Raw genomic sequence first — 25,452 nt, 5'->3', positions numbered from 1 at the left:
TGAGCTGTTTACTAGCTGTCTTCTTGACACTGCAGCTTTCTCTACCTTTGCTGTTTCCCAAGACCATCTTTGGTCTCACTCTGTGTTGAAGTGATCTCACAAGATGTGCACAAGATTTCTGTTGCTTTCAGCAATGTAGCAGAGAAATCTCACAGGTCGTAGCTTGCTGGAACATAGTGTGGATATATACACATATAAAGTGGGTATATGTACCTACTTCATATTTACGTTAAATACAAAATACATAAAACTGTTTTTCACACAGAAAACTCAATGAACCAAGAGAGAGAAAACAAATCTTATTGATTAGCCAGTCTAGCAGACTGCCAATCTGGTGGTTTTCGAAGTTTATAGAAGTTTATAGATAATGCTCAGCCTTGCCCATCCTGGGCCCATCAGAGCTAATGTACATTCAGAATAGCTAAGTGCTTGTGTATTCATCAGTACCAAGGGTGAACAGAATGTTTTCCATGCATTAGATGCAGATTTATTAAAATGCAAGGAAGATATGTATGCATATGTAGGAGTAGAGAGGAATTTATCCATTTTGGGAGGAGGGTAAAGTTATTTTATATTTGTAAAACTCTCTTTAAAAAGTCAGTAACTGAACACACATGACTGTTATGTACAAAAAAAAAAAAATCTAAGTATTGTTCATATGAAAAGGTTATTCTTAAGTGTTGATACCAAGAGGGTGCAGTATAGAAATAGGCCCCAAGTCTGTAAACATTCAAGTTGGTTTAAGTTACTGACTTTTAGTTATGCTGAAAACAATGCAGTTGCTTGTCTCTTAAAAAGAAGTGTTTAAGACTTTCTGAATTCAATACAGTACAGCAACTGTGGTGAGAAACAGTGGCAAAACCCAGCTTAGTTGGAAAAATACCATTGTTAATTAATTGAAATATATTTCAACTGTGTATGGAGTTCTCACAGTTGCCCAGTAAGCACACTGGTTTCATTCTTCAGAGCTTAACAATCTCCCTTGTGTGCACAGGTTCTTTTCAGCTTAGTACACTGTTTCTTTTGAAGGATTTGTTTTCATGGGTTGAACTTAAGAACTCAGAACACCTTATCACACTTCCACAAGCTCGCTGTCTAAGGGGGAAAGAAGAGGGGAGGAATAAAGCACTTCAGGGCTTTTGCCTGTTAAAGCCAAGCTCCCAGGGGATTTTTTTTATAATTCATTTATTTTTCTTTTGGCGTCAGATTAGATGTTCAAACCGAGCAGTGCTTTGGGGCTGCGGGTGAGTGTCCACTGAACCCTTAACGAGGCTAATCCCACTGCAGCACATTCCAAACAACTAATGGGTGCAGGGGCCTCACTTGATCTCACATCTCTGTGCCATGGACAGACCAAGAAGCTTGTTCAGGGGGCGGTCACAAACGCGTTATTAGCAATGGCCGGCAGCAGGGAAACGTGGACAGCAGAGTTTGCTCCGGGACAGACTAAAACACTAAGTTTGATGCTCAGGTAAAGAGGAGGGAAGAAAAAGTGTTCTTGTTCTTGGTGGGATTTTGAAGCTAGATCAACAAAGAGAGAGATCTGAGCTACTACTAAACTAAATCTAAACATGGTTATGTCATGTACTTTGAGAATTCAAATTGTCTTACGAATTAGTACTGACGGAACATTTTAGCAATAAGAGAAAGGAAGATAAGCTTTTTGCCCTAATATTCCTCAAAATGCTTTGTGATATTTGCTAAATTTTTTTACTACTTTATTAATACACACTATAAGCAGAAGTCCAATGCAGACTTTTGTTATTAATGTGTTGATTTCCTCAGCTTATTCTAATTTTTGTATGAAGCTGTTGTGGCAAGTTACATAATTTATTGTATGTCTGAACCCTGTATTTCATTGCAAATGATCTCTGTCACAGAGAGATAACTAGTGTGGGGCAGTAAAAACAGGATCTTTTTATTTTGGAAGGACAAGTAATTCTGAAATGTATAAATCATGAATTTTGGCTTTATGACCCTGTTAGGAGGGATAGTATATTATTTGAGAGCTAAAAGCTGGGAAGTCTTTCTTCCTGATGTAAATTAATACCTTTTTAAGCCAGACTATTATTTTTGCATTATAACATAGGAAGATGAATGTTGAAAATTCAAATGTAATTACTATTATTATAGCTGGATCTCTTTTTAAGCTGCAAAGACACTAAAAAATAAAATAAAGAGTATCAAAGGAAATTTTAAATGTCAGTTTATTTATTTTTGAAGGACTGCTTGTATACTTTAATAAGTTTTCAGTAAAATACCTGTTATGGCAAATTTTTGTGTTGTATGTTGAATGTTACAGAACTTGAATTACTGGCCATTTTTAGAAAAGATACATTGGGTCTATGTAGTCATTAAAATCATCAAGGTAAATTGTTTTCAGAGAAGTATGCAAAATTTATGAGATTTAATAAAGGATATATTTAGGGAGTCTTGGCAATATGAATGTAAGAATGTGCCAGGTGAGCTATGCTGCAGGAGCTGGTTTTGGATGCCAGGAAGCTTAGAAAAGCCTTTAATGATTTCTAGAGAAGGTAAAGCCATGTATATAGTATTAAAACAAAGAATCATAAAAATAAAACTGTAGTGTTCCTTTGTTGTCAAAAGGTTATTGTATATAAATAAAGAGCAAAGGGGATTCATGAATCTGCAGTTTCTTGTCACTGTGTGCCTTCCTTCTTAAGGCAGTAGAGAAACCTTGAGTACTCTTGGAGACTGAAGGGGGGTAAATTTCAAGAGTATGGGGGCCATACAGTAAAGTATGCAATCTCAATCCCCTAATTTTCCCACATCGTTTAGCTATAAAACTTCTGCAGTAGGAGGGACACCTGAAGCTTGTGATGTTTGTTTATTTATTTATTTTAATTAAAGCTTTTTATTTGCCTTAGAAGTCTACTAAATTACTTGAGAAATTACTCCGTGATTCACTAGACTTCTATGCTGATGTGACTGTACTATATACAGTATGTGATGATGATGATTGTTACTATTACCTACATCATAGGGTTGTAAGAAGGGTTGTAATAAATTAGAACCTCAAAGCAATCTCTCCTATGTGAAGTAATTTATTTTTTCTTCCATTATGTCAGAACCGGCCTTCACCTAAAAATGAGACAAAACTTGCCTCACATTCTATAATATATTAACTTCCTGTTTGCAGCAGTAAGGAAGAACATTCAAATCAGTTCTATTTAAATTTGTATATAGAGTAGACATTTTTTTTTCCTGATCATAAAAGTCCCTATCCGTTCCTACAAAATATGAAGTCTAGCAGTTTTTTCAAATAAAAATCACAAGTAGAGCAAAGATGAAATATTGTTCTGTAATATGAGTTATGACTAGGTTCAGTAAGGGATTACCTTCTGTGAAAAATCCAAAAGAATAACTGTTTATGTACTGACTGATAAGTGATGAGCGTAACTAGAAAATCTTATTATGGTACTTAATAGTGTTTACTAGTGACAATCATGGACTCCAAGAAATTTCCACAGTTCACACTCTCTCAAATCCCAGAGGGTATGATCCCAAATGGGTTTCTAGGTTTAAATGTGAAAACCAGCATGCATATTAAGTTCAGAAAATGGTAACAGTAGACAAAGTAAGGTAGTTTATTCTCTAACTTTGTTTAATAAAAGGTAACATTAGTTACCTAGGTAATGTTAAAAGGGCAATTTCGTATTTTCTCTTTTTATAGAGTTGGGATGCGCAGATTTCCTTTAAATTATCCAAAGATCGTTTCTCATTATTTAATTTTTAGATAACTTTGTTATAATTCATACTCCGGAGTTCTGTTTACGATGTGCAATAAAATAGGGAACTTTATTATTTAAATACATTTCTTGAAATCAATCTGTTTGAAAAGAATTTTTAAAGGAGAATTTCAACAGATTTCTGTATTAAACTTAATAATTCTATCCGGAGGAATCTTTTAGAAAGCTTGCCAGAATTCATATTATATGGGGTCAGGATTGTCAAGATAGTTAAAAGGAAATATTTCAGAACTGTGAAAGTCTCTTGTTCTTTGGGTTGTTCTTTGTTTGTTTTTCTTGCCTATTAATCTGTCTTTGTTTTAAAAAAGATCGCCCATGTACCGGAGAACTAAGATTACACTGTGGGAAATTACTTACTTTCCTGCCAATATGTGGGGGAAGATCTTGAGCATTATGAACTGGCACACCTTCTCTTGACTCAGTCAACTGTATCTTATAGTTTTTAGTGTGTCATTTCAGAAACAGATCTCTTTTTTTTTCATTAAGTTATCTGTTTATGGAACTATAATTTCTGGCTTCGTGTTCAACACTCTCCATACATCTATAAATTATAACATTGGAATCATGATGCTATAAGCTTGTTATAATTGTGATAAGGTTGTAATATTTATTTTCTAGTTTCTGATTTTTTTTTTAAATAGACCTCACACATCCCTAAAACAGAAATAGATTTTTTTTTTCAGTATTTTTAATATACAGGTATGATTTTTTTCTACTATGCAGAAAGCTTTAAAGTTTGAAATAATTATTTTCCAGTGATTCCTTCTATAAGAATGGCAGCATCAAAGTCATCTAACCAGTGAATATGATACAATCTTAAGATTTTGTTGGCACTTAGCTCTAGAGGGAAACCATAGTTCTAATGTAAAACATTTCTGTGTTCAGAAGTAATATTGTGGATCTGCAAAGTCACTGAAGTTTTCCTTTTATGTCAGAAGTTGCTCTTTAGTCTTACTGTAAGTAGTGTTTAGCAAACAGAGTTCACAGCATTGCCTTTCTCTTTTTTAGGCACAGAAATCATGGATCGAAAGAGCATTTTACAAGAGAGAATGTGTTCATATCATACCCAGCACCAAAGACCCCCATAGGTAATTTCATGTTGCTTGTATGGAAAATGAAAATCAGTTACAAGAAAATGCTTACATATATGTGTGCATACATGTGGATATGAATATAAATAGTTTCTAATTACTTTTTTAATCAGAAGGTAGTTGAATTACATGTGGGGCGAGGTATTCCTGTGAGCACTATTTGTTTACATATTGAAATGTATTTCATCCAAAACAAAAGATAATTCAAGGGTTGATCTGCATCTATGTTTAATTTTCTTATCTTCTTTGTTTAATATTCAGTGCCTTGCATTCGATGCATGACACACAGTATTATCAAAAGAAAATAATTGCTCTGAACTACCAACTTATAATACATGCTAGTCCATGCAAAAGCTAATTCTTTGGCCTGATATCACCTGAAGACAGTGAAAAATGTTCTGTAACTTAATTTTGTTAGAACATTTTTAGAACAAATGTGGGATTTTTTAAAAATATAAGAGTCCGGAGTAAACATGATAGAAAGAAAGGTTAATATGTGTATCGTGTCAGTTCTACAATTAGAGGCCCCACATATCAGGAAAGTGATTAGCAGAGTTGAAAAGGGGTATCTCTTGAAGATTTGTAGGCCATTTAAGATAGTTTGTTTCCCTGCACATTTTTTCAGTTCATGCACGTGACTCAAGTTTTCTCTTTGTTTAATGTCACAGGTGTTGCTGTGGGCGTCTGGTAGGTCAACATATTGGACTGCCTCCAGGCATCTCTGTTATTCAGAATGAGAAAAATGAAAGCAGGCTTACTCGCAATGACATCCAGTCGGAGAAGTGGTCCATCAACAAGCACACCCAGCTCAGCCCTACGGACGCTTTTGGAACCATTGAGTTCCAAGGAGGAGGCCACTCCAATAAAGCCATGGTAAAATGTTTTTATCTTGGATAAATAATGATTCTAGGGCAAAAAATGCCATTCACAAATAATCTTATCTTCATTTTGTAGTATTATTTAGTGTAAGACTGTATGATATGCTTTTGTGTTTCATGCACCAAAGAATTGGTAAATAGAATTAAGAGTAACAGCTGGAGTCCAGCATAAGAGGGGCTACCTTTATGAAAACGGAAGGCGTGCTCATATGCTGATACTTTGATTTCCTTCCAAAGGCTTTACATCCCTCTTTTACCAAATAAATTTAGGATTGATCTGTGGTTTCCTATTTCTGTGTGTGTCTGCAAGGCTGAAAAATTTGAAATATACCAAAATGCTTTTAATATTCCTCCAGGTATGTATCAGAGGCAAAATAGTTAGGCTTATTAGTTCATGTTTCAATGAAAAGATGACCTAGTAATTGTCTAAGCTAATTAGACTAACTATTCTTTCTAAACTGGGAAATTCCTATTCTGCCACAGATTTCTGTCAGCAAGTTACTTTAGAATAAAACAGATCTATGAAAGTAAATTAATCTGAAGGCATTGATTCACTAAGCTGGAGAAATGTTTCCAGCACCCACACTAATCCACGACTATATTTCTTCTATGTGTCATTACATGAAAGGCAGAATCTCTCTTGCTCTATCTAAACTGTGATAACTGGGACTTTGGGAGTGAAAGATGAGCATATACTTAACATATCCTGGCAACAATACTGCTTTGGGCAGTGAGGGCAGTATCAGAATCCCTGGGTACTCTGCAGAATAATCTGCCCAGAAACCCAATCTTCTTTGCCTGAATTCTTCCAAACAGGTCTCAGATTTGTCGTGGTATTTAAGAGCTCGGGTACTATGATAGGAAGAGATAGTTTCCCTAGGTGGATACTAGATGAAATTATTACTTTAGTGAATGATTCTGTTCACATAGGTGGATGGGAAAATTAGGTCATTTGTCTGAGATTATCATAGACACCTTATGTTCAGTTGATAACCAGTAACCCAGAAATCTGCAAGACCTTTTTTTAGTGAGAGAATCAGATTCAATAAATAACATTTGTGTAGTGTGAATAAATTTACACCTCTCTCAGTACTGAAAGGAACCAAACTGTGCTATTGGTATCTTCACATGGAGTGGGAACAAAACAGAATGTTTTCCACCAAAGCTGAGAAACCTTCAGAGATACAGTAACCATCATGCCATTAACCATGTATGAATACTTTGCATTCAACGTGTGCTTATGGGAAAGAGCTTTTTGAGTGAAGACCACTATAAAGCAATAAACTGTCCTCCCCAGACAAAGTAGTCTTAGGTAGCCAAAAAATTATGAAGGGTTTAGAGAAGTTGAGTATACCAATTTCTCTAGAAGATTTTTGGTCTTTGTTGGGATTTTGATGTCCTGTCACAGTGCTGCAAGAGAACAGGAGATGCTTCAAGGTATATGCTATGTCTTCAGATATACTTGAAGTGAAACTGGAGAAAAATTAGAAGGAAAAAAAAGGAAAAAAGAAATAAAAAAAGAAAAGAAGAAAAAAGAAAAAGAAAAAATAAGAAAGGAAAAGAAAGTAGAGAAAAAAAAAAAAAAAAGGTGAGGGGATTAAAAATCTGAGAGACCTAAATAAAAAGGTAAAACTTAGGAATGAATACAGACAAAAGATATTGGTGGAAAAAAATCTGAATTCATTTTGAAAGTTCTAGAATCCGGAAGATAATTGTGTCTTCCTTATATTCATAGTTATTAATGTGAATGTGGGAACGAACAAATTCTTCTTAAACTATATAAATTTATAAAAGCTTCAGAAATACATTCATCTGAGTAACAGTCCACTAAATATCTTTTTAATGGGTGTTCTACCTTCGTGAGAAAAGCATCTTGCATGTGACCAAAAGAGCAATAAGGAGATTTGTTTAATCATTAAGTTTGCAGTTTTTGGAAAAGGGAAACAAAATTTAGAGCTGTATTTTAGTATGGTATATTTGTCACTGAGAAGAGTAAGAAGGTATCCTTATGGTCGTATCTCCAGCTCCAAACATTATTTTAGGGTAAATTATAGTCAAAGAGCTGCCTAGCTATTTATTGTAGTTTTATTAATAGAAATAATGAAACTCATGTCTCTGAATCTACTAGTTACAAGGACTTTGTCATAGTAAATAAAACTTACATAGTCTAAAGATTTCTCTTAAAGCCAAGGGTTTCCCTAGTCAAAGCAGCCAACTAGTTTTAAAGGGGAGAGAAAAAAGGATTTAAATTATCTTGGCAAATAGTGCTTGGAAAAGGGAATAAATATATAAAAATCTTTGGAAGCATTCTTGTTCAGACAGCATTTTTTCAAACCCCAAGCTGTAGAAGCTGGAACATTAACAGAGACAGGGAGATAGAAAGAGAAGAGAGAAAACATGATAAATGAACATTTGTTCTTTTCTGAAAATGTGCCACTTAGTTGTTTCCTAGCTTTCAGATATCAAATATCACTACAGCATAGAAGCTGACTTTTGCTTTTTCACAGTAGGTTACTATCATGCCTATTGGCTAATAGAATAACCCTATAAAGCAGCAAGATTTAGCAAGCTGACCAGCATCGAGGAAAGAATTTGGCATACATTGCACAACTTTTACCTTACTTTATTTCCTGAAATATATGCCCACGCATGGCAGTCATTAAGCAAGGCAAACAAAGAACTGACTAGTGTTATCTGGGACTTTACTGTGAAATTGGTACTTTTTCCTGAATCAGGCTACAAGGAATGAGGATTTATTAATGGAAAATCTAACATCGAATTTTTAATTGAGAAACTGATAGTTAATTAGTGGAACAGATTAGTCTAAGTCTGGTAGAGTGGTAGTAATAGAATTAGATTTTAATAATATACCTACAGAAATTTGGTAGCAAATGTATGTATTCTTCGCATGTACATTTGCAAGATCCAAAATACAATACTATATCAGTTACCACCAGAAATTAACAATGGCATTTTTAACTGTGAAAATTATAATTACACTGGAATAATATTAGAACATACAGACCTGGAACAAAATAGACAGGACAGTGTGGGTTAACATATTGCCAATAGAACTGACTGTGCCATTAATTTCATTTCCACAACCACAAAACACAAATTCTCTAACAACATGAATTTTGTTAATCCTACTGAGTTGTTAAAGTATCTTTAATGTGGCTGCATAAATAATGTGAATAGCTGAAGGTAGAGTAAATTATATATAAGTATATAGTCAAGATTGGATAACATTGATGGACAAGATAAAGAGGCTTTTCTTTCAGTATTCACATAGCCATAGATCATCCTCCAATAACATTGCTTTTAGATCTCTATCTGTTTTATTAGTGGCTCATCCCATTAATGCTGAAGACACAGGTTTAAAAATTTCGCTTTTCACATTTTCATTGTTTCTAGAGCAGATTTTCTATTTTGACAACTGTAAAAAGATTTGAGAAGAGTGTGGAGATACATAAACTTTATTACCAGCTTTTTCTATAAAATGTTGGTTTAAAACCAATCTGATCTACTTGCATCAGTCAGTTCTTTGTAGTTTATTAAATATATGAATGAATTCATATAACTATATGCTGACAATTAATTGCCTTAAGTCAATCAATTGTCTGAGAGCAATTGTTAAGCTACCATGAGTAGCTTAATTACTCTAGTTATGAATAATATTCTGAAAAGTTTCAAAATAGATTCTGGTCATTAGTGGAGCACTTAAGACAATCTTGCTGTGATGCATTTTGCCCTGAACTGATGATTAAAGTAAAAACTTTTTAAACTTAATATCTGACTTAATATTTTTTCATTAGCTGGCATGCCTGGATTTCATATCAGCCTTTTTTAAAGAATTGGTCCTCACAGAACTAAAATTTCTTTTATCATGATTTTTCAAGGTTAGATTGAAAGTGGCTGCTTGAAAATCTTTAGTGAATTAAATACATTCCTCCTCATTGAATGCATTCCAATAATGCATTCAATATTCATTCAAATAATACATTAAAAATGCAACAAAAAAAAAATAGGCTAACATAAGTTTGTAGCTGTAGAATAAATATAGTTTAGTTCAGTCCCATAAGCTTAATCTTTCCTATAGTTCCTGGAAAGATGAAAGAACATCACATAAAGTCATATCACATGTTGTACATAAACAGTTTCTCAGACAGACTTTTTAATATTTGGTTCTTCTAGATTTTATACTTTACTGAGTTGTTGGTTTGTTTTTTTTTAACGAGCCACATAAAACAGAGTAGGTACCAGTGTGCCCAGAACATAATCTCCATAGCTTGACCATCAGACGTTTCATGTAGACCCCTTTAGGAATGTCATCTGCCTATTAATGCCTGCAGCGTTAGCAAGGTATTGCCCTTTGCAATATCAGTTCTCCTTAAGGACAGACCAAAGGGAATAAGGATTAGTCTCCTTACAACCCCTCTGGTGTGTTACCACTTTGACAGCCTTCATCAAAATTATTAGCGTCACCGTCTGGTCAGTGTGTTCAAGTTCTGTGCAAGATTTTCTAAACTTCCATGCAGCAAATAGAATGGGTAAAACTGAGGATGCAGTTTGTATATATATAAACTCAAGGGTACATAATGCCCTTGCTAGACATGACAATATGGATGTTCATGGTCAATTGACTCTTTCAATTTTGTCCCGACTGCTGCAGAGAATGTTACTGACCATGCATTCTCAGACTCTTGCTCAGCCTTCCTCTTGGCTCTGCCTCCCTTGCTGCCCAGTGACTATTTGCTTACAGAAATGTTAAGAATGGTTGTTCACTGTGTGACAACCCATTCTTGCAAAGAAATCTGCCTACTAGCAGTCTCTTCTGGGAAAAGACAGACCCTTAATTCTTACTCAGCTAGAAAGGAATTCGTTTTACTGTTATAAAATTTATTTTAAAAGAACAATCTTTTGGCAAGTGAGTTAAAAAAGGACAAAATGTCTAGATAAGAAATGTAGATATATACACTACCTGGCATGTTACAGTACATTAGAATGAGGCATTCTTCAGGCTGAAAGCAAAGGTACCTGTGTTATATACCTGATGGCTGTGCCAACAACCCATTAAGCAAAATACTACTGAAGTAACTCTGTATGTATTGGGTCAATCACAATTTTGATAGATGAGTGACTCTCTATAACCTATTTTATTCAGTTAAGAGGCTTCTTCCGGGTCTTAACCAGGTTTAGAAAGAAATCTATCCTTTTATGGCCCCTTTCTACTATGCAACCATAATCAAAATTATCATCTGCCCTGTCACAGGCTTTGTGAAACCCTTCATAAATCATCAGCAGAAAAAGCAGGAGAAATAGCCCAGAGATAAAGGCTTGTCAGGAGAATCGGGTATGTGTGAGACATGGAAGTGCTGTAGAAATTTTGAAGGCAGTTGTTATCTCTGAGCACACACACAGATGGGCATGATCTCCCTTGGGGCAAAATGCTGCAGATGTGGCACAGAAAAGCCACGAACTGGAAATGTGTAAATGTGTTTCAAAGCACTTTTAGGGTCTTGTGCCTTGTTAGGTAAATTCATTAACCTATAAAAATCAGTCTGTAAACCATACACTAGGATTTGTTCATCTGAAAAGTACCTGTTTAGTAGTCTTGCTTAGTTTATATTTATGTGTGCTGAAACAATCAAGCTAATTTCTGTTATTTCCTACCTTATGAGGCTATCATCTTGTTTATTTGAAAATTAAATGCAAGTGTATGCACAGTTGTGACTCTGACTACCTAAGTTATCTTTTTCAGATGACTTAAATTTTTGCTCTAGTTATTGCATCCATGAGTTAAAACAAATTATCTTTCAAGCATTGCTAAGCATAATGAAACAAATTATTTGATTTCCCAAATAAAGGAAATTTGTCCAGCCTGTGAAATGTAAGTGTTCCCTTATTCCTAGTTTTCTAACTTTTGAAAAATCTTCAAGTTAGCAATTAGTGGTTTTGTCAAGAAGGTTGTCTTTTTTCAATGCATTTTCTTTTGAGCATAGATCATGTGTATCAGAAAACAAGGAAGTATAGCCAACCTTTTTTCTTCTCCACTTCTGCCCTTGTTTCTGCAGTATGTACGTGTGTCTTTTGACACAAAGCCTGACCTTCTTCTGCATCTGATGACCAAAGAGTGGCAGCTTGAGCTCCCTAAACTTCTTATCTCTGTTCATGGGGGTCTTCAGAATTTTGAACTTCAGCCAAAACTCAAGCAAGTCTTTGGAAAAGGCCTCATCAAGGCTGCTATGACAACTGGAGCATGGATATTCACTGGAGGGGTGAACACAGGTAACAGCAACATTGAAATGAAAGCACAGTGGCAACTAGGAGATGTCATCACAGAAAAACATTAGGATTGATGAGATTAAGAAGCCATTCTTAATGTTGTGTTTTAACATGTTGTATTTTAACAGTGTTTTCTGCACTATGTGCAAACAAGAAAATTCCAAGTTCATACCAGCCTGGCAGCTGCCAGGGAATAAAAGGTTTGCTAAAGCATGAAAAGCACACTGGGGAGCTGAAAATAAAGCCGCCTGTGAGGCAGTTATATTAGTATGTTGTCAGTGAAGATTTTATAAGATCAAGAGTAAGCTACAGGAAGGGAATGCTAAGCAGAAACCGAAGAAATCAAACAGGTTACATAAAATTTTAACCATTTTAATCTAGAAAAAGATCTTTATTTTGTATTCTGAGATGATCTGAAATATGAAAGGAAAAAAGATTCAGTTCCGTCAAGACAGTGGAAAACTTCATTGTGAATAAGTATAATTTTTTCCTTTCTTGTAGACAGCTTGACCTAATTTTTTTGTATTACCCCTGCAGCAATAGTAATAACATTGCCATATCTATTCAAAATTAAGAACATCTGTAACATACCATATGGGTGTCCAAATTACTCAAGATATCAGCTTCCCCTGTGAAATAGCATGTAGGTTTTGGGAATAAGCTGCAAAACATAGTTGCCAGATAAAAAAGGTTTGGAAGTGACTTCCCAGTTACCCTCCCTTAAGGAGGCAGAAAGGAGGTGAAAGTCAGGGAAAAGTCAGAGAGTTTTGCTAGAGATAAATACAAAAACTTATGAGGTAGAACATATACTTGTTATTCCTGTTTCCTGCAGTAACAAAGCTATAATTTGTTACTTTCATAATCCCACAGAGCGTATCCTCTTACCATGCATGGAAAACATCGTAATCACTCTATCATGCATTAATTTTAGTGCATTGTGTATCAGCTCCTACATATTTGAATATGGATGCTAATAGGAGTATTGGGCTTTTTAGTTAGTTTAGTTTTAGAGCGCATCAATAAATAATATTCAGTTTTATCACAGCAGCAATATGAATGTAGCAAAGAACAGGCATAGCTTCTGGAGTGTTCGACAGATGGATAGACAGACTCAAATGTATGTAATATCCTCCACATCTCTGCAAAACAGGCAAGAAAATGTTGACCTATTCTCTCTGGTGAATAGTTATTTCAGTCGCCAGTTACTCTTGCAGTGACAATGGCAAAGACAGATAAAGAAACGTGTTAAAAACAGTAGATGCTGTACACTCCTTGCAGTGGATAATCACAGGAACTGTAGAAATCAGACTACAGAAATTTTGTAAAAATGACTGATTACAACATATACATTTGGCAAATGCACAGCTGCTTCATGCAGTTCCCCAAGTCATCATAGTTGCAAATACAAAAACATAACAGATGAATGATAAAAGCCCACACAATCACTGTTGGAAAGGACTATTTTTCTTCCTCTACTGAAAGTTTCCTAGAAAAAACAATGAAGTTCAAGTTGCTGTGTGTTATTTTAAAAACATATTTCCAGAAGCAGTTTTGCATTATCAGTTACCTCTCATAGCTGGTTTTTTTTACTATTTCTGAAGCAAAGCAATTGATCACTTTAGGGTTAGGTTTTTAAACTGTACAGGTGAAGTGTGAGTTCTACCTCTATGTGAAATTTTACAACTTGAGAATTTATGAGTGTAGTTTGTTGTATTGACGATGAATTGTTAAATCAGATTTCACTTGAGAAGAAATTGAAATAATTGAAATATCTTGAAATACTTCTCTTGGACTGAGAACCATTTATGTGACAGGGAAGATGCATATCTGGCTATAACTGTGACTGTTAAATGAATTAAGCAAGTTGTTCTGAAAATTCATGTCATGCCAAAAGTTGATTATTCTAAATAGCAGTTTTTGTGGTCTGGACCACCAGATTGCACAATTTGGTCTGGACAGATTTTCTATTTTGAATCCTTTGGGTTGCTGGTTCATAACTTAATTCCCAGGTGATGGCAGCTACAGGACTTTGGTTTTGTTTTTCCACCAAAGGAAGGAAATTAGACTTGAAGACTTTGTTAGGTTGAGAATTTGTTAGGCTGTTGGGTTTTTCTTACATTGTTCATTTATGGTACATAAAAAGCTATGGCTAAAATCACACCTATTGTGTGACTATTGTCATTCCTGGTCTCTTTCAATAACGAGGTGACCCACCTAGTGGATGAGGGGAAAGCTGTGGACGTTGTCTACCTGAACTTTAGTAAAGTCTTTGACACTGTCTCCCACGGCCTTCTCTTAGAGAAGCTGACAGCTCATGGCACAGACATGGACACTGTTTCTTGGGTTAAAAACTGGCTATATGGCCGGGCCCAGAGCGTTGTAGTCAACACATAACTCCAGTCACCAGACCATCACCAGTGGTGACCCCAGGGCTGTTTGAGTTCCTGTGCTTCTTTCTCTGCATGGGGAGGATAAAGATGTTTGCGTGCACATATATTTGTGAATACATGCAGATAAACAAGTTACAGACAGTTACGTTTCCATTCCTATTTCTAGAGTTGTGTAATTTCTTTCCTGCTATTTCATTTTTATATTTTTTTTAAGATTTGATAAAATGGACTTACAGTATTACTGTAATAATAATCAGAGGGAATGTATTCGTAGGTTTACTTTTTAATGCGTGTATGCACAAGTGTTTCCTAAAACAGAATTCTCTATGAAAACTGTACGTTAATGAATGAAAATGACATTCTTATGAATTTATTTATTTATTTATTTTATTTCTTCCCCAGGAGTCATTCGGCATGTTGGAGATGCACTGAAAGATCATGCCTCAAAATCTCGAGGGAAGATCTGCACTATCGGTATAGCTCCCTGGGGGATTGTAGAAAATCAAGAGGATCTGGTTGGCAAAGATGTAAGCCCTATTTGATCACCTCCAATATCACCGCCAATATATATAAATCTTCCAGTTATTCTTTCTTTTCCTCACTATTCCTCACTTAAAGATTCCTCATAAAATTAATTTCTGCAACAGAAAATCAATGCATATACTGGCTTCGATTATAGTTGATAGTGGTTTTGACATGGTAACACTAAAGATTCCTACACCGTCGCTTCTTGAAAGAGAAATTATAAAGAAATTCCATTCAATGCTATTCTTGAAAATATATTAAAGCTTCATCCTTAGGACACTGTGAGCTCTCAGGAGTGCCTAAAACCATTTGCAAAGTTTGAAGTGTGATTATTTTGAAACTATCATATATTAAATTCATTTAACTATGGCTAAATTCAGAATTGCACACTGTTCCCCTTATAATATTTTCCTCTGTATTTTTAATTACTGCAGTCATGAAGGGTTTTATATCAGATGTCAGAGAATCATTACTTCTTTCACCTCTGAAGGGCAGCTGGTTTTTCTCGTGGTCATTATTCTTGAACCTATACTGATACTAAGAAAGATTAAGCTCCCGTTTTTAATAGTAGTAATAATAATAATAATAATAATAACCCATAGCAATAAGTAATAGTTTACTTATATGGGCTATATGTTACCTGAGGCTGTTCTGAGCCTTTTTTTAACTCACCTCTGAGTCATTTCCAGGCCATTCTCTGGCCTACCTTAGAACTAGAGGCTGACATTGACTGGAGAAGCCCTATGGTCTTCATTCTGCATAACAAATGTTTTTGTTCTCTAAATTACCATTAACCATTCTTCTCTGTGTATTTGTCCATTAGCAAGTAGGAAAGGCAAAGAAGATTCAGTTACCAGTTAGGTCAGAAGGAATTACAATGAGTATGAAGAAACTGAACTGGAATGCATTGCACTTCACGATTAAAGTATATCCATCGGGGAGAATTGTGTTAGCATGGGGTTTTGTACACTAATACCACCACTGCTTGAATAACAGGATTACCAGTATATATAAATAATCAGGATGGGAGTCTGCATCAGTATTTCTGAGTCACTAATGAGCTTTGCTGAGATCTAGTGCAGAAGGTAACTAGCAGAAACAGATAATGACAAAGATGAGATGCTTCATGTTAGACTATAATGTTCATACCCATTTCAAATAACCAGTCTTCACTGCCTGTATATGGAGTTCTAAAAGCATTGCAAGAAGAAAGAAGGCAAAAAAAGGACATCAAATTAGTTGTGAATTTTGGGACACTGTTATTCCTGCATTAGTTATTTCTATCTGTTGGAAAACTACCTGCTTCTGTTCTCAGCTAGTAATTACCTGTGTTAGAGACTCTGAAACATTCTTCTGCAGAAATAGATGAAGAAAGAATTTGGTTTCCCAGCTGTTCAGCCAACTGGAACAGCACCATATGTTTCTAATTTCCTTACAACACTCTATGATCTTAGAGGTCTTTTCCAGTCTTAATGATTCTAAGATTCTAAGAGATGTTTTCCTCTAAACACCTTCCAATTTAACAGGAAGCCAAGAAATTGTATGCTTAAAAAAATTAAAAATAAAAAAATAAAATAAAAAATAAAAATAAAGTTTCTGGGAGAACAAAAGAATTAATACCTAGTCTGATCATCAGACAGAAAGTGATAAAACTTTAAAAAACAGCAAAGGTAACAAGTTAGGGTAAAGTCTTACAATAAAGCAACTGTATTTATATTGGTAGCATTAGAATTACAGGTTCACCACCGAGGATAAAAATAGTTCTGAAATGTCTCTGTGATAGACAAATTTGAAACTTTTCCTCCAAACCTCCTGGCCCCTAATATTTTCATTTCATGGTCAGTCATTTCATAATGGTTGGGCAGTGGCATGATGCAATGCTGGTTTTATCCGTCACTAATGCAGATGTAACACACTTTATGCCTAGTGATGTTGAATTTCATCTTTATTTTATTGCCTAGTCAGGCTTCTTTTTGAAGACTTGCTGTAATTCTTCATAGTTCACTGAAACATTCGTAAGCTTTTGCACTCTTATTAACCCCAAATCCCTTACAACTTTGTTATCCTTCTTCAGGGAGGCCATGTATGTCACTAGATTTTCTTAATAACACTCCATCTTTGTAAAAATTTACTTTTCCTTCTTGCTGTTTTCCCTCTCTTACCCTCATCTTTCCTCAGTCACTAATCCCTCAGAGGAATTTCCCTCTTGTAGTTTCTTTGGAAGAATATCGTGAGGAAGCTTTTTGAAAGCCTTTTGAAAATCAAAGTGTACTATATTGACTGTCTCATTAGAGGTGAATGCTGTGAAATGAACCAAGAGGGGGAAATATAAATACTACCATAAGCACATAAAATGAATCATCATTAATCAAGATACAAAGGCCACAAAGGATTTTGCAGGGGGAGGTAGGGGGAGACAGGCCTGTCGAATTCTGGCATCAATGAGGCTTTGTGCATATATGCACTATGTCTAGTTAAATTATAATCAGAACTGAAGAGTTGTCAAAACATACCCTTCCAGCATCAGATAGATACAGAAAATTGTCTTAGTCGTGGGATTTGGGGAGGGAGAGCAAGGAGGGGTAAGTTATTGCCATTTCATATGCCCCAGTGCATGTTGCCTCCCTGTGCTTCACAGCAAGTCAGGCATGCTCACCAGATCTGTGTCTCTCTTGATGCTCCAAGCCCTAGGCTGGACTGTTTGATCTTGAAGACATAGCTGAGGAGTTTTATAACATTTACTAGTCCATACAAGTCAGTCATCTCTTGGGAATCCCAAGGACTTTACTCAGAACTGTATGGAGAACTGGACAGGTTTGGCAATTACTGTTATTTGCTATTTGTCGTATTATGATGGTTAAAGATCCCTAAAGACACTTCATCCAGTACTGTAAAAGCAATATGGCAAAAAAATAGTACAACTCTTAACACACTTAGATTCTAATTTAAAAATAATGGACACAAGGGAAAGCTAGTTCATGGCCTTATTCCCAATTTTCTCATAGAAGACATGAGAAAGAAAGAAGGCTTGCTCAGTGTTGTAGAAAACTTGAATTATAAACAAGTTTCCCCCAAAGTACAGAGCCATTCTTCCTTTTGAAAGAGTGCACTTCATCAGTCTTCACAGAATGCATGTCTTTCCCTTGGAGTCTGTTCAGTCCCCATTTGGGTTTAATTCAGTAGAAGCAGTGTCTGAATTAGAAAGAGAACACTGATTTTAGTACTTTCATTTTGCTTAATAAAATTATTCAAATAAATTTCATTTTAGTCCAAAGAAACAAATATTTGAGACTTGTTGCTAAATACACTTTTATTGTGTGTCTCAGTGAAAATTACATTTACAGTATAGTGACATGTTGTTGACCAGTCAAGCTGCTGTAGTATATAAACTAGTAACTTCAATAGAATGTATTTTTTTAATTAATCAAATTTTTGAGGAAAAAAAAAAAAAAGAAAAAAAAAAATTTCTAACTGAATTAACTGAAACTACAGTAGAGCTTCTATGCTGGTATGCTGAATCACTTCAAAATTTGTAGCACCCACTCTGCCATGCCTGCTGTAAAAGTACTTCCATACATGGATCCAGAAGGCTGACATAGGGAGAAATTCGTAAATTCTCTCCAAATTTCTTAGGTTTTATTTGTCTGTCTTAAAATATGGTTACCACTGTAGATAATAGTGTGTTTGACTCCCTGTATTACATCATTGGACTTTCAGCTACTCTCATCAACTAGAGAATGGAAAAACTGAAGTTCAGCAAAAATTTTGGAAAAAGTTTCATATTTATTATTTTTAACAAAAGCATTAACTAGTGAAAAGGAAACAATAGCAGTTGGCTTTTATCATTTAGTGCATCAGTATGCACAGCCCAAAGTAAAAGTCTACCTTGTACACTTATGTATAAACAGACAAAATGCTACATAAAAGCAAAAGTGCAATCAGAAAGAAAACTATTTTCTCTCAGTAAAGTTATATCTACATAATAAATTTTGTAGATATAAATAAATAAATAAATTTTGTAGATAATAAATTTGTACATTTATTGTACAAATACATTTCATATATGTGTTAATGAAAACTTGTATTTTATATGTATATCATATATATGTTTTATATATACATATACAATTTATATATCTGTATATATAGATATATATATATAAAGTCACTCAACCCTTTTCATGCACTCTATATTCCAGAATAAATTAATTTTTTACTTCTTAGAACTCAAATGTTGGAAGCCCAATCATTGCAAGTTGTAGATTCTCTTTATGGACTGCCATGATAACAGATGCCATTCTTTTATACTGTTAGAATACTCAGGAAAAATAAATGTAATAAAATTCAAGCAATGAGTATATTGCTGCTTGAAACCTACTCTCCTGCACGGCTCAAATAGTAAAAATAAGGAGGAAACATTATTCCTTTTTACATAGTTGATAAATTTATATTGGACTAAACATAAATTTAATCCAGACAGCTTTAGATATTTCTTATTAAAAGAAAAGCTTTCTCAGTAAGAACATGTAATCAGAAAATTTTTGTCTGGCACACTCAAATGATGCTCACAACAGAACTCTACAGTCCTGCTCATTTGCTTAGTTATATCTTCAGCTTTTTCCAATATTGGTTTGGATGGTGAAATAGGGAGGAAATGTAGAAGTTGTAAGGTTGCACGCACTATAGACAACAGGGTCACAATGGACAAGTTAGAAGTCAGTCTGTCATGGAGCAGGTACTATAATTTCCCTGGACAACAACACACTAGACAACTTCTTCAGAAACAGTGGGCATCTTCCATATTGTAGTAATTCATCAGGTGATTATTAATAGTTAAAAACTCAATTACATCATAACTCAATGCTGTTTCACAAAGATGAGTATTATACTGGAGTTTAGTTACAGGACTGATATATTACCTTGGATGAGGCCAATGTCTAGTTAGAAGACAAAGCAAAGGAAATAAAAGCAAACAGGAGAGGCAGAAGACCCATGAGGAAAGCTTAAAGCTTCCATAAATAGGATTGATTACTATCTATTACAGCTGTACTGAGAAAGACATTTTCATCAACACACCAAGTCCTGCCCACTCCCTTCTCTCTGATCCCATCAGTGAATGCTTCATTGCAAAGGGCTTTACTCTGCCCATACCAAGTCCCCTTCATCTTCAGAATATCACCTACCTCCCCAACGATTACCAAAGGTTATCCAAACCAGAAAAATTGTGCACTTAAGAACTGTCATTGCCTTAGAAGTAGTGTCTCTTTATCACTCGTGTACGGAAAAAAGCCAAATAACTGTCAAGCCAGAAATCATCACTCGAAACTTTAGTTGCTAAAGCACGTTCTGGTGAATCTTGTCAGAAAGGCCAGTGTTCATATTACTTGCTCTGTATCTATGTGTCAGGTAGTATATACATCAGACTGCCCAGATTTGCTACACATTTACTTTTTTGTCCTTTCATAGTGCTCTGAATAATGTTAGCTTATAGCAATAGGAAGCTTCCTTCTGTCTCTCATATTTCTGTTTTCAGAGTGTCAGTGAGATTATGGTTTGCTCTGGTTATTTTCTAAAAATTTCCCAATAATGATAAAAGTTACAGATTTCCAACAAGTAGTTAATAAGTGTTTGCTAACTATTGTTTACTAAATGTTTACTAAGTGTTTACTTCACTATTATTTGATTTGTTGCTACCAATTTTAACTCAGCTTTGATAGATGTTTTGCAATTATCCTTCTTGAAAGATGTCATTCTTTGAGAATAAATTGCATTGCTGGGGCTAAGAAGATTACAAATGGCCCTAAATAGTGAGGCTGCACAGAAGGCTTAATTTGAACAACAGCTACCACATGCTTTTTTGTTGGGTTTTTTTCTGACACTACTCTAAACACCCTAAGTTTGTTGTCATTTCTTTTGCTTTCCACCTAGACTGTTCAAGTTCATGTGCTGGATTACATGACACACACATGCTTGGTGTCCATGGTGATTTTTCAAGTGCTGTTCCTGGAGTGCCATGTGCCCACAGGGGATGTAAACAGAAAGTAACAGGGCTTTTAATTCTACATCGCTGCCACCACAGGGTGTAATGGCAACTGCTGGGGTTAGCCCAGCTCCTCACCTCATGACAGAATGCCCTCAGCTCCTGTAGTGTGAGTGCTGCTTCACGGCATGGATTCTGTCACATTCATTAACCTCTGTCTAGAGGGGGGTATGTTGGGAATAAATTATTCCTATCAGCTCTGCAAAGGAAAATGCCAGGGGCTATTATTCTCCCTTCTCAGTGTAGAAAGAGGGTGAGAAGATACTAAAATCAAAGTTTTCACAACCTTTTAATTCGCATGTAAAAGGTAAGGTATTGAAAAAACAAAGGGGAACTGCAAGAGTGATAAATTGAAAATCTTCTGAGTATTGTGCAAAAGCACTTCTCCTCAAAGCAATAGCCTCAAAGGTAGGATTATCTCACCTTCCTGAAGACTTTTCTGGTCCTTTAGCCAGGAAAAAAGACTGATAGTGTGGATTGCAACATTTGTTATTAAAAAAAAAAGTATTTTAGATGTTGAGTTGTGCACACTGTGAACAATTCAGTTGAAAATAATTTTTTTCTCATTTATTTCTATAAAATTTATTAATAAGGATCACCTTATAGTTAAAAAGCAGACGCAGAAACAAAGAGTAGCCTTCTAATCCACCCTTTAGCAGAGTTACTAAGTTAGTTTGTGGAGCCTGTGGTGCTCCAACTCTAGAAATACACATCAAGCTCTCGCTGTTATCAAGTTTTGAGCTGAGGGTCTCAGGGACTAACCACAAACTGTCAGAAGAACTGCAAGCACAGTAGGTTGTGATCATACAATGAACACGCAACTCAAATCATTCATTTTCTAGCAGATCTTGCTGTGTGTTTTCTCTATGTTGAGGTTGGGGGGCAGGTATCAGTTTAAAAACATGAGAAAATTTTAGTTTGATTTTATTTGATTCTTAGGCATTTGACAAAGAGTCTTTCTTTCTGACTGGCATAAGACATACAGTTTCAGAGTCTGTAGAAAGTAGTTAATGTACGTTTTCCAATAGCATATTGATATTTCTTAAGCTATATGCATCTGTAGGATAAATGTTACATGAGCAGAACACCAAAAGAAACAGTGTAAAAATAACTTGAGCCAAAGTTGTCATCTGTTCTCACAGTGGAGTGCACTGCCTTGTTGTTGGTCACCTGTCCCCTTGGTCTTTTCAGACCTTTTCCTCCCTTCTACAGGACAGATAGTTCACAGGGTACCCTCTGTGTGACAGCTGATAGCAGCAAAAGAAGTCTGTCCGTTTCCCCTTGCCATCCAAGAGCTGACCAAAGTGTTGCAAGCATTCACAAGTAAGAGAGAGAGATCTCAGGCCACAGAATTACTAACAAATATTGTTTATGAAGAATTATGTTTCAACCGTAGAGATCTTTAGAAAAACAAAAAAGGAGAGAAGCTTATGAAGAGTTTAATAGGTTGATATATGTCTTTCTACAATAATTTTTGTCAAAACACGAGTGTACGTTTTTGCACAATAAAACCCACAAGCTTTTATTAGATTTGGAAAATGAACAATACCATAACTATGAAGAAAATTTCTTGCAGATGAACTGTAGGCCAACTGAGTTTTACAAAAAATTACTTAAACATTTCTCTAGCTAAGACTTCATTTAACACATTTTCACTTTTGTCTCCCCAGAAAGACATGACATAAATAAACAATACAGGGAACAATAGTTCTGGCAAAAGTTTTTGAATGGTGAGCCAGGACCCCTCAACACAACACCAAGTGCAGACTTACGTCACTGGAGACTCTCTAAAGTAGCTAACAGCCATATGTGACCCAGTGCCAATATCTGCTCTGTCTGGAGGCTAAAAGGGGGAAAACTCTGCAACAATTTACTCTGCCTGCAGAAGAGTTTCTCCTAATGAAAAAAAAGATAAATCAAATGGGCAACAGGTTCAAGCTGGAGCATAGAAGGTTCCAACTAAACACAAGGAAAGCTTTTTCAGTGTGAGGGTGGACAGAGCACTGGAACAGGCTGCCCAGTGAGGTTGTGGAGTCTCCTTCTTCAAAACCTGCCTGATGCATTCTAGTGTTACCTACACCAGGTCATCCTGCTCCGTCAGGGGGGGTTGGACTCAATGATCTTTTGAGGTCCCTTCCAACCCCTAATATTCGGTGATTCTGTGTGGAAGGAAGTGTAGTACACTTTTCTGAAGCTGCCCTTGTGATAGGTTAAGAATGTGCTAATAGTTTTTTCCAAGGAATCTGAAAATGTCACGTAAAATGTGTACACCCCTCCAAGAGTAAAACACACCTGTATTGGTGTGACTGCAGAGGACCTCCAGTGCTGGTGTCTCTGAATGAGTAGAATTTCTTCTGTATCATCTTATCAGCTACTATCCTATAATTGATTTAGTTCAGAGGGTCTTTTCTGTTTAGTACATCTTTTTCCCTCTGTTTCTAAAATGCAGGTGGTGCGACCATACCAGACGATGTCCAATCCCATGAGTAAATTGACAGTGCTCAACAGTATGCATTCTCATTTTATTTTGGCTGACAATGGCACTACTGGTAAATATGGAGCAGAGGTGAAACTTCGTAGACAGCTGGAGAAGCACATTTCACTTCAGAAGATAAATACAAGTGAGTAACATTTTGCTTGTATAGTTTTATAATTGAAATTATATCAAAGACACTATGAATTTGAATGGGCAATAAGATCTGTATATTTTGGAGAGTAATTCTACTGTCTAAAATGTTTAGCATGAGTTAATAAAAGCAAATAATGCTGAAAAAAGAAAACAATATCTGATTTTAAAGTACTGTGGATAAGGGTACAGCTCAAATAATTGAATTTGTTTCTGATAAGTTCCAAACAATATTTATCAAGGCTTCCCAGGTTCAACTGAGGTCTTTGGTACCCCCATCTCCTTAAAACTGTATACAGTTACAGTCCCTGTTGATTTGTGAAAAGTACATTGGAAAAAAATAAGTAGACAAAAGGTGACAAAAAGTAAGGGAGAGCTTTTTATGATAATAATTTTGCAGGTTGGAAGAGAGATTATTAAGGTGAAAAGAAGTATTTAAAGTCCTGCATGGTGCAGGCAAAGTCATTGAATAACTTAAGCAGCCCCAGAGCCATTGATACTTAGAGTCCCAGAGGATGTCCTATAAACGTGTTAGTTCTGTGTCAACTAGGCAGCTGTTATTAGCCATAGCCAGAGGCAAAATATGAAGTTATATGATCCTTTCACCTCATCTTTTACTGTGAATATTGACTTGGCATCATGACCAGACTGAAAACCCTGTTTTTCTCTCAAGGTAATATATATTTTTTATTTTATAATAATGTACCATTTTCCTCATAAAATGAAAAATAACTAGTCACTTAAGCACTTTTTCTTGGATAAAATAAAAGATATCTCAGTAGTATTACTATTATTTCTGTAGAGTACAAATGCTTGATTTAGATGGGGAGTTAATTCATCCCTCGAAATTTTCTAATTTTTTTGCTTCTGTTTACAATCATTTTGTTTTTAGAATTATTTTAGAAATTTTTGTCTCACAAGCAAACATCATTGTTTTATTTGCATAAACTACCTTTAGGAATGAAAAAAAGAATTCATTGTTCAGAATTGATCATATGTACTTTTTTTTGGTTACTCTATCTTAACATGCAATTTCAAGGACAGGAGTAGTGAAGTTTTTTGTGATACAGTGACTTGAAACCAGAATGCGACTAGGAAACTCTTGAATAGAAGGTGATGCTGAATTGCAGGCAGGCCTGATGGGTTGAACGTAAAGTAGCATGTTGGTTGTGCTTGATCAAGCTTTCCATGTGATGAGAATAGTCTGGGCTTAAATTAAAATGGTGTACCACTTACACCTTTCAAAACCACATCGTGAACTACATGCACTATAGGTTTCTGTTTTTGCAGTATCAGAGCAAACACTGCTTTTTCTCTGAGAGCAATATATAGGTATGCAGAAATAAGTGTGTATCCTAAGCAAAGTATGCATGCCTATGCATTCCATTAGAAGATGGAGATAGTGTGATCTAATCAAATGTTGTCCAGCAACAAAAATTCCTGTCTGAAAATGGTATATGTGATCTACTCAAGCTGTAAAAAACTGCACTGTAAATAACAATTATTTTGAGGATATTTATAAGGAAAGAGTGAGTTTCTGTAACTTACAGCAAAATTGTGTTGCAAACATTGTATTGAAAATATCTTCATGTTAAAAAATATATCTCTTTAGAGAGACTTAATTCAGGTTTGGGCAGGAGGTTGATCTGCTGAAAAGTGACTGATGCATGAACCTTCAAAATTCAGTGGTTCAAGTCCAATGCTTGCCTGACCTCTTCAAACACCTACAAAACAATAAAGTATTTCTCTTCTCTGCCTTCTCACTGTCACCCTTACACACACACACACCTTTCTCTCCTCAATCCCCATAACTATGTATCCATCTTTTCTCTTACCTTTTCTCTGTG

At 35.4% G+C, this 25,452-nt stretch overlaps 1 protein-coding gene across 1 annotated transcript in view; it reads left to right on the top strand.

Annotated features, from left to right (window-relative positions):
• Positions 1-25,452, top strand: part of TRPM3 (transient receptor potential cation channel subfamily M member 3) — a 341,963-nt gene that overhangs the window by 216,977 nt on the left and 99,534 nt on the right. The window contains exons 2-6 of the mRNA XM_030466889.1: positions 4,779-4,858; positions 5,530-5,734; positions 11,814-12,027; positions 14,817-14,941; positions 23,429-23,600. Of these exons, the coding sequence (XP_030322749.1) occupies positions 4,779-4,858; positions 5,530-5,734; positions 11,814-12,027; positions 14,817-14,941; positions 23,429-23,600 (796 nt within the window). The remainder of the gene's footprint in view (positions 1-4,778; positions 4,859-5,529; positions 5,735-11,813; positions 12,028-14,816; positions 14,942-23,428; positions 23,601-25,452) is intronic.

Source organism: Calypte anna, chromosome Z, assembly GCF_003957555.1.
Source record: "Calypte anna isolate BGI_N300 chromosome Z, bCalAnn1_v1.p, whole genome shotgun sequence".
Taxonomy (NCBI): domain Eukaryota; kingdom Metazoa; phylum Chordata; class Aves; order Apodiformes; family Trochilidae; genus Calypte; species Calypte anna.
This window is presented reverse-complemented; position numbering and strand designations above follow the sequence as displayed.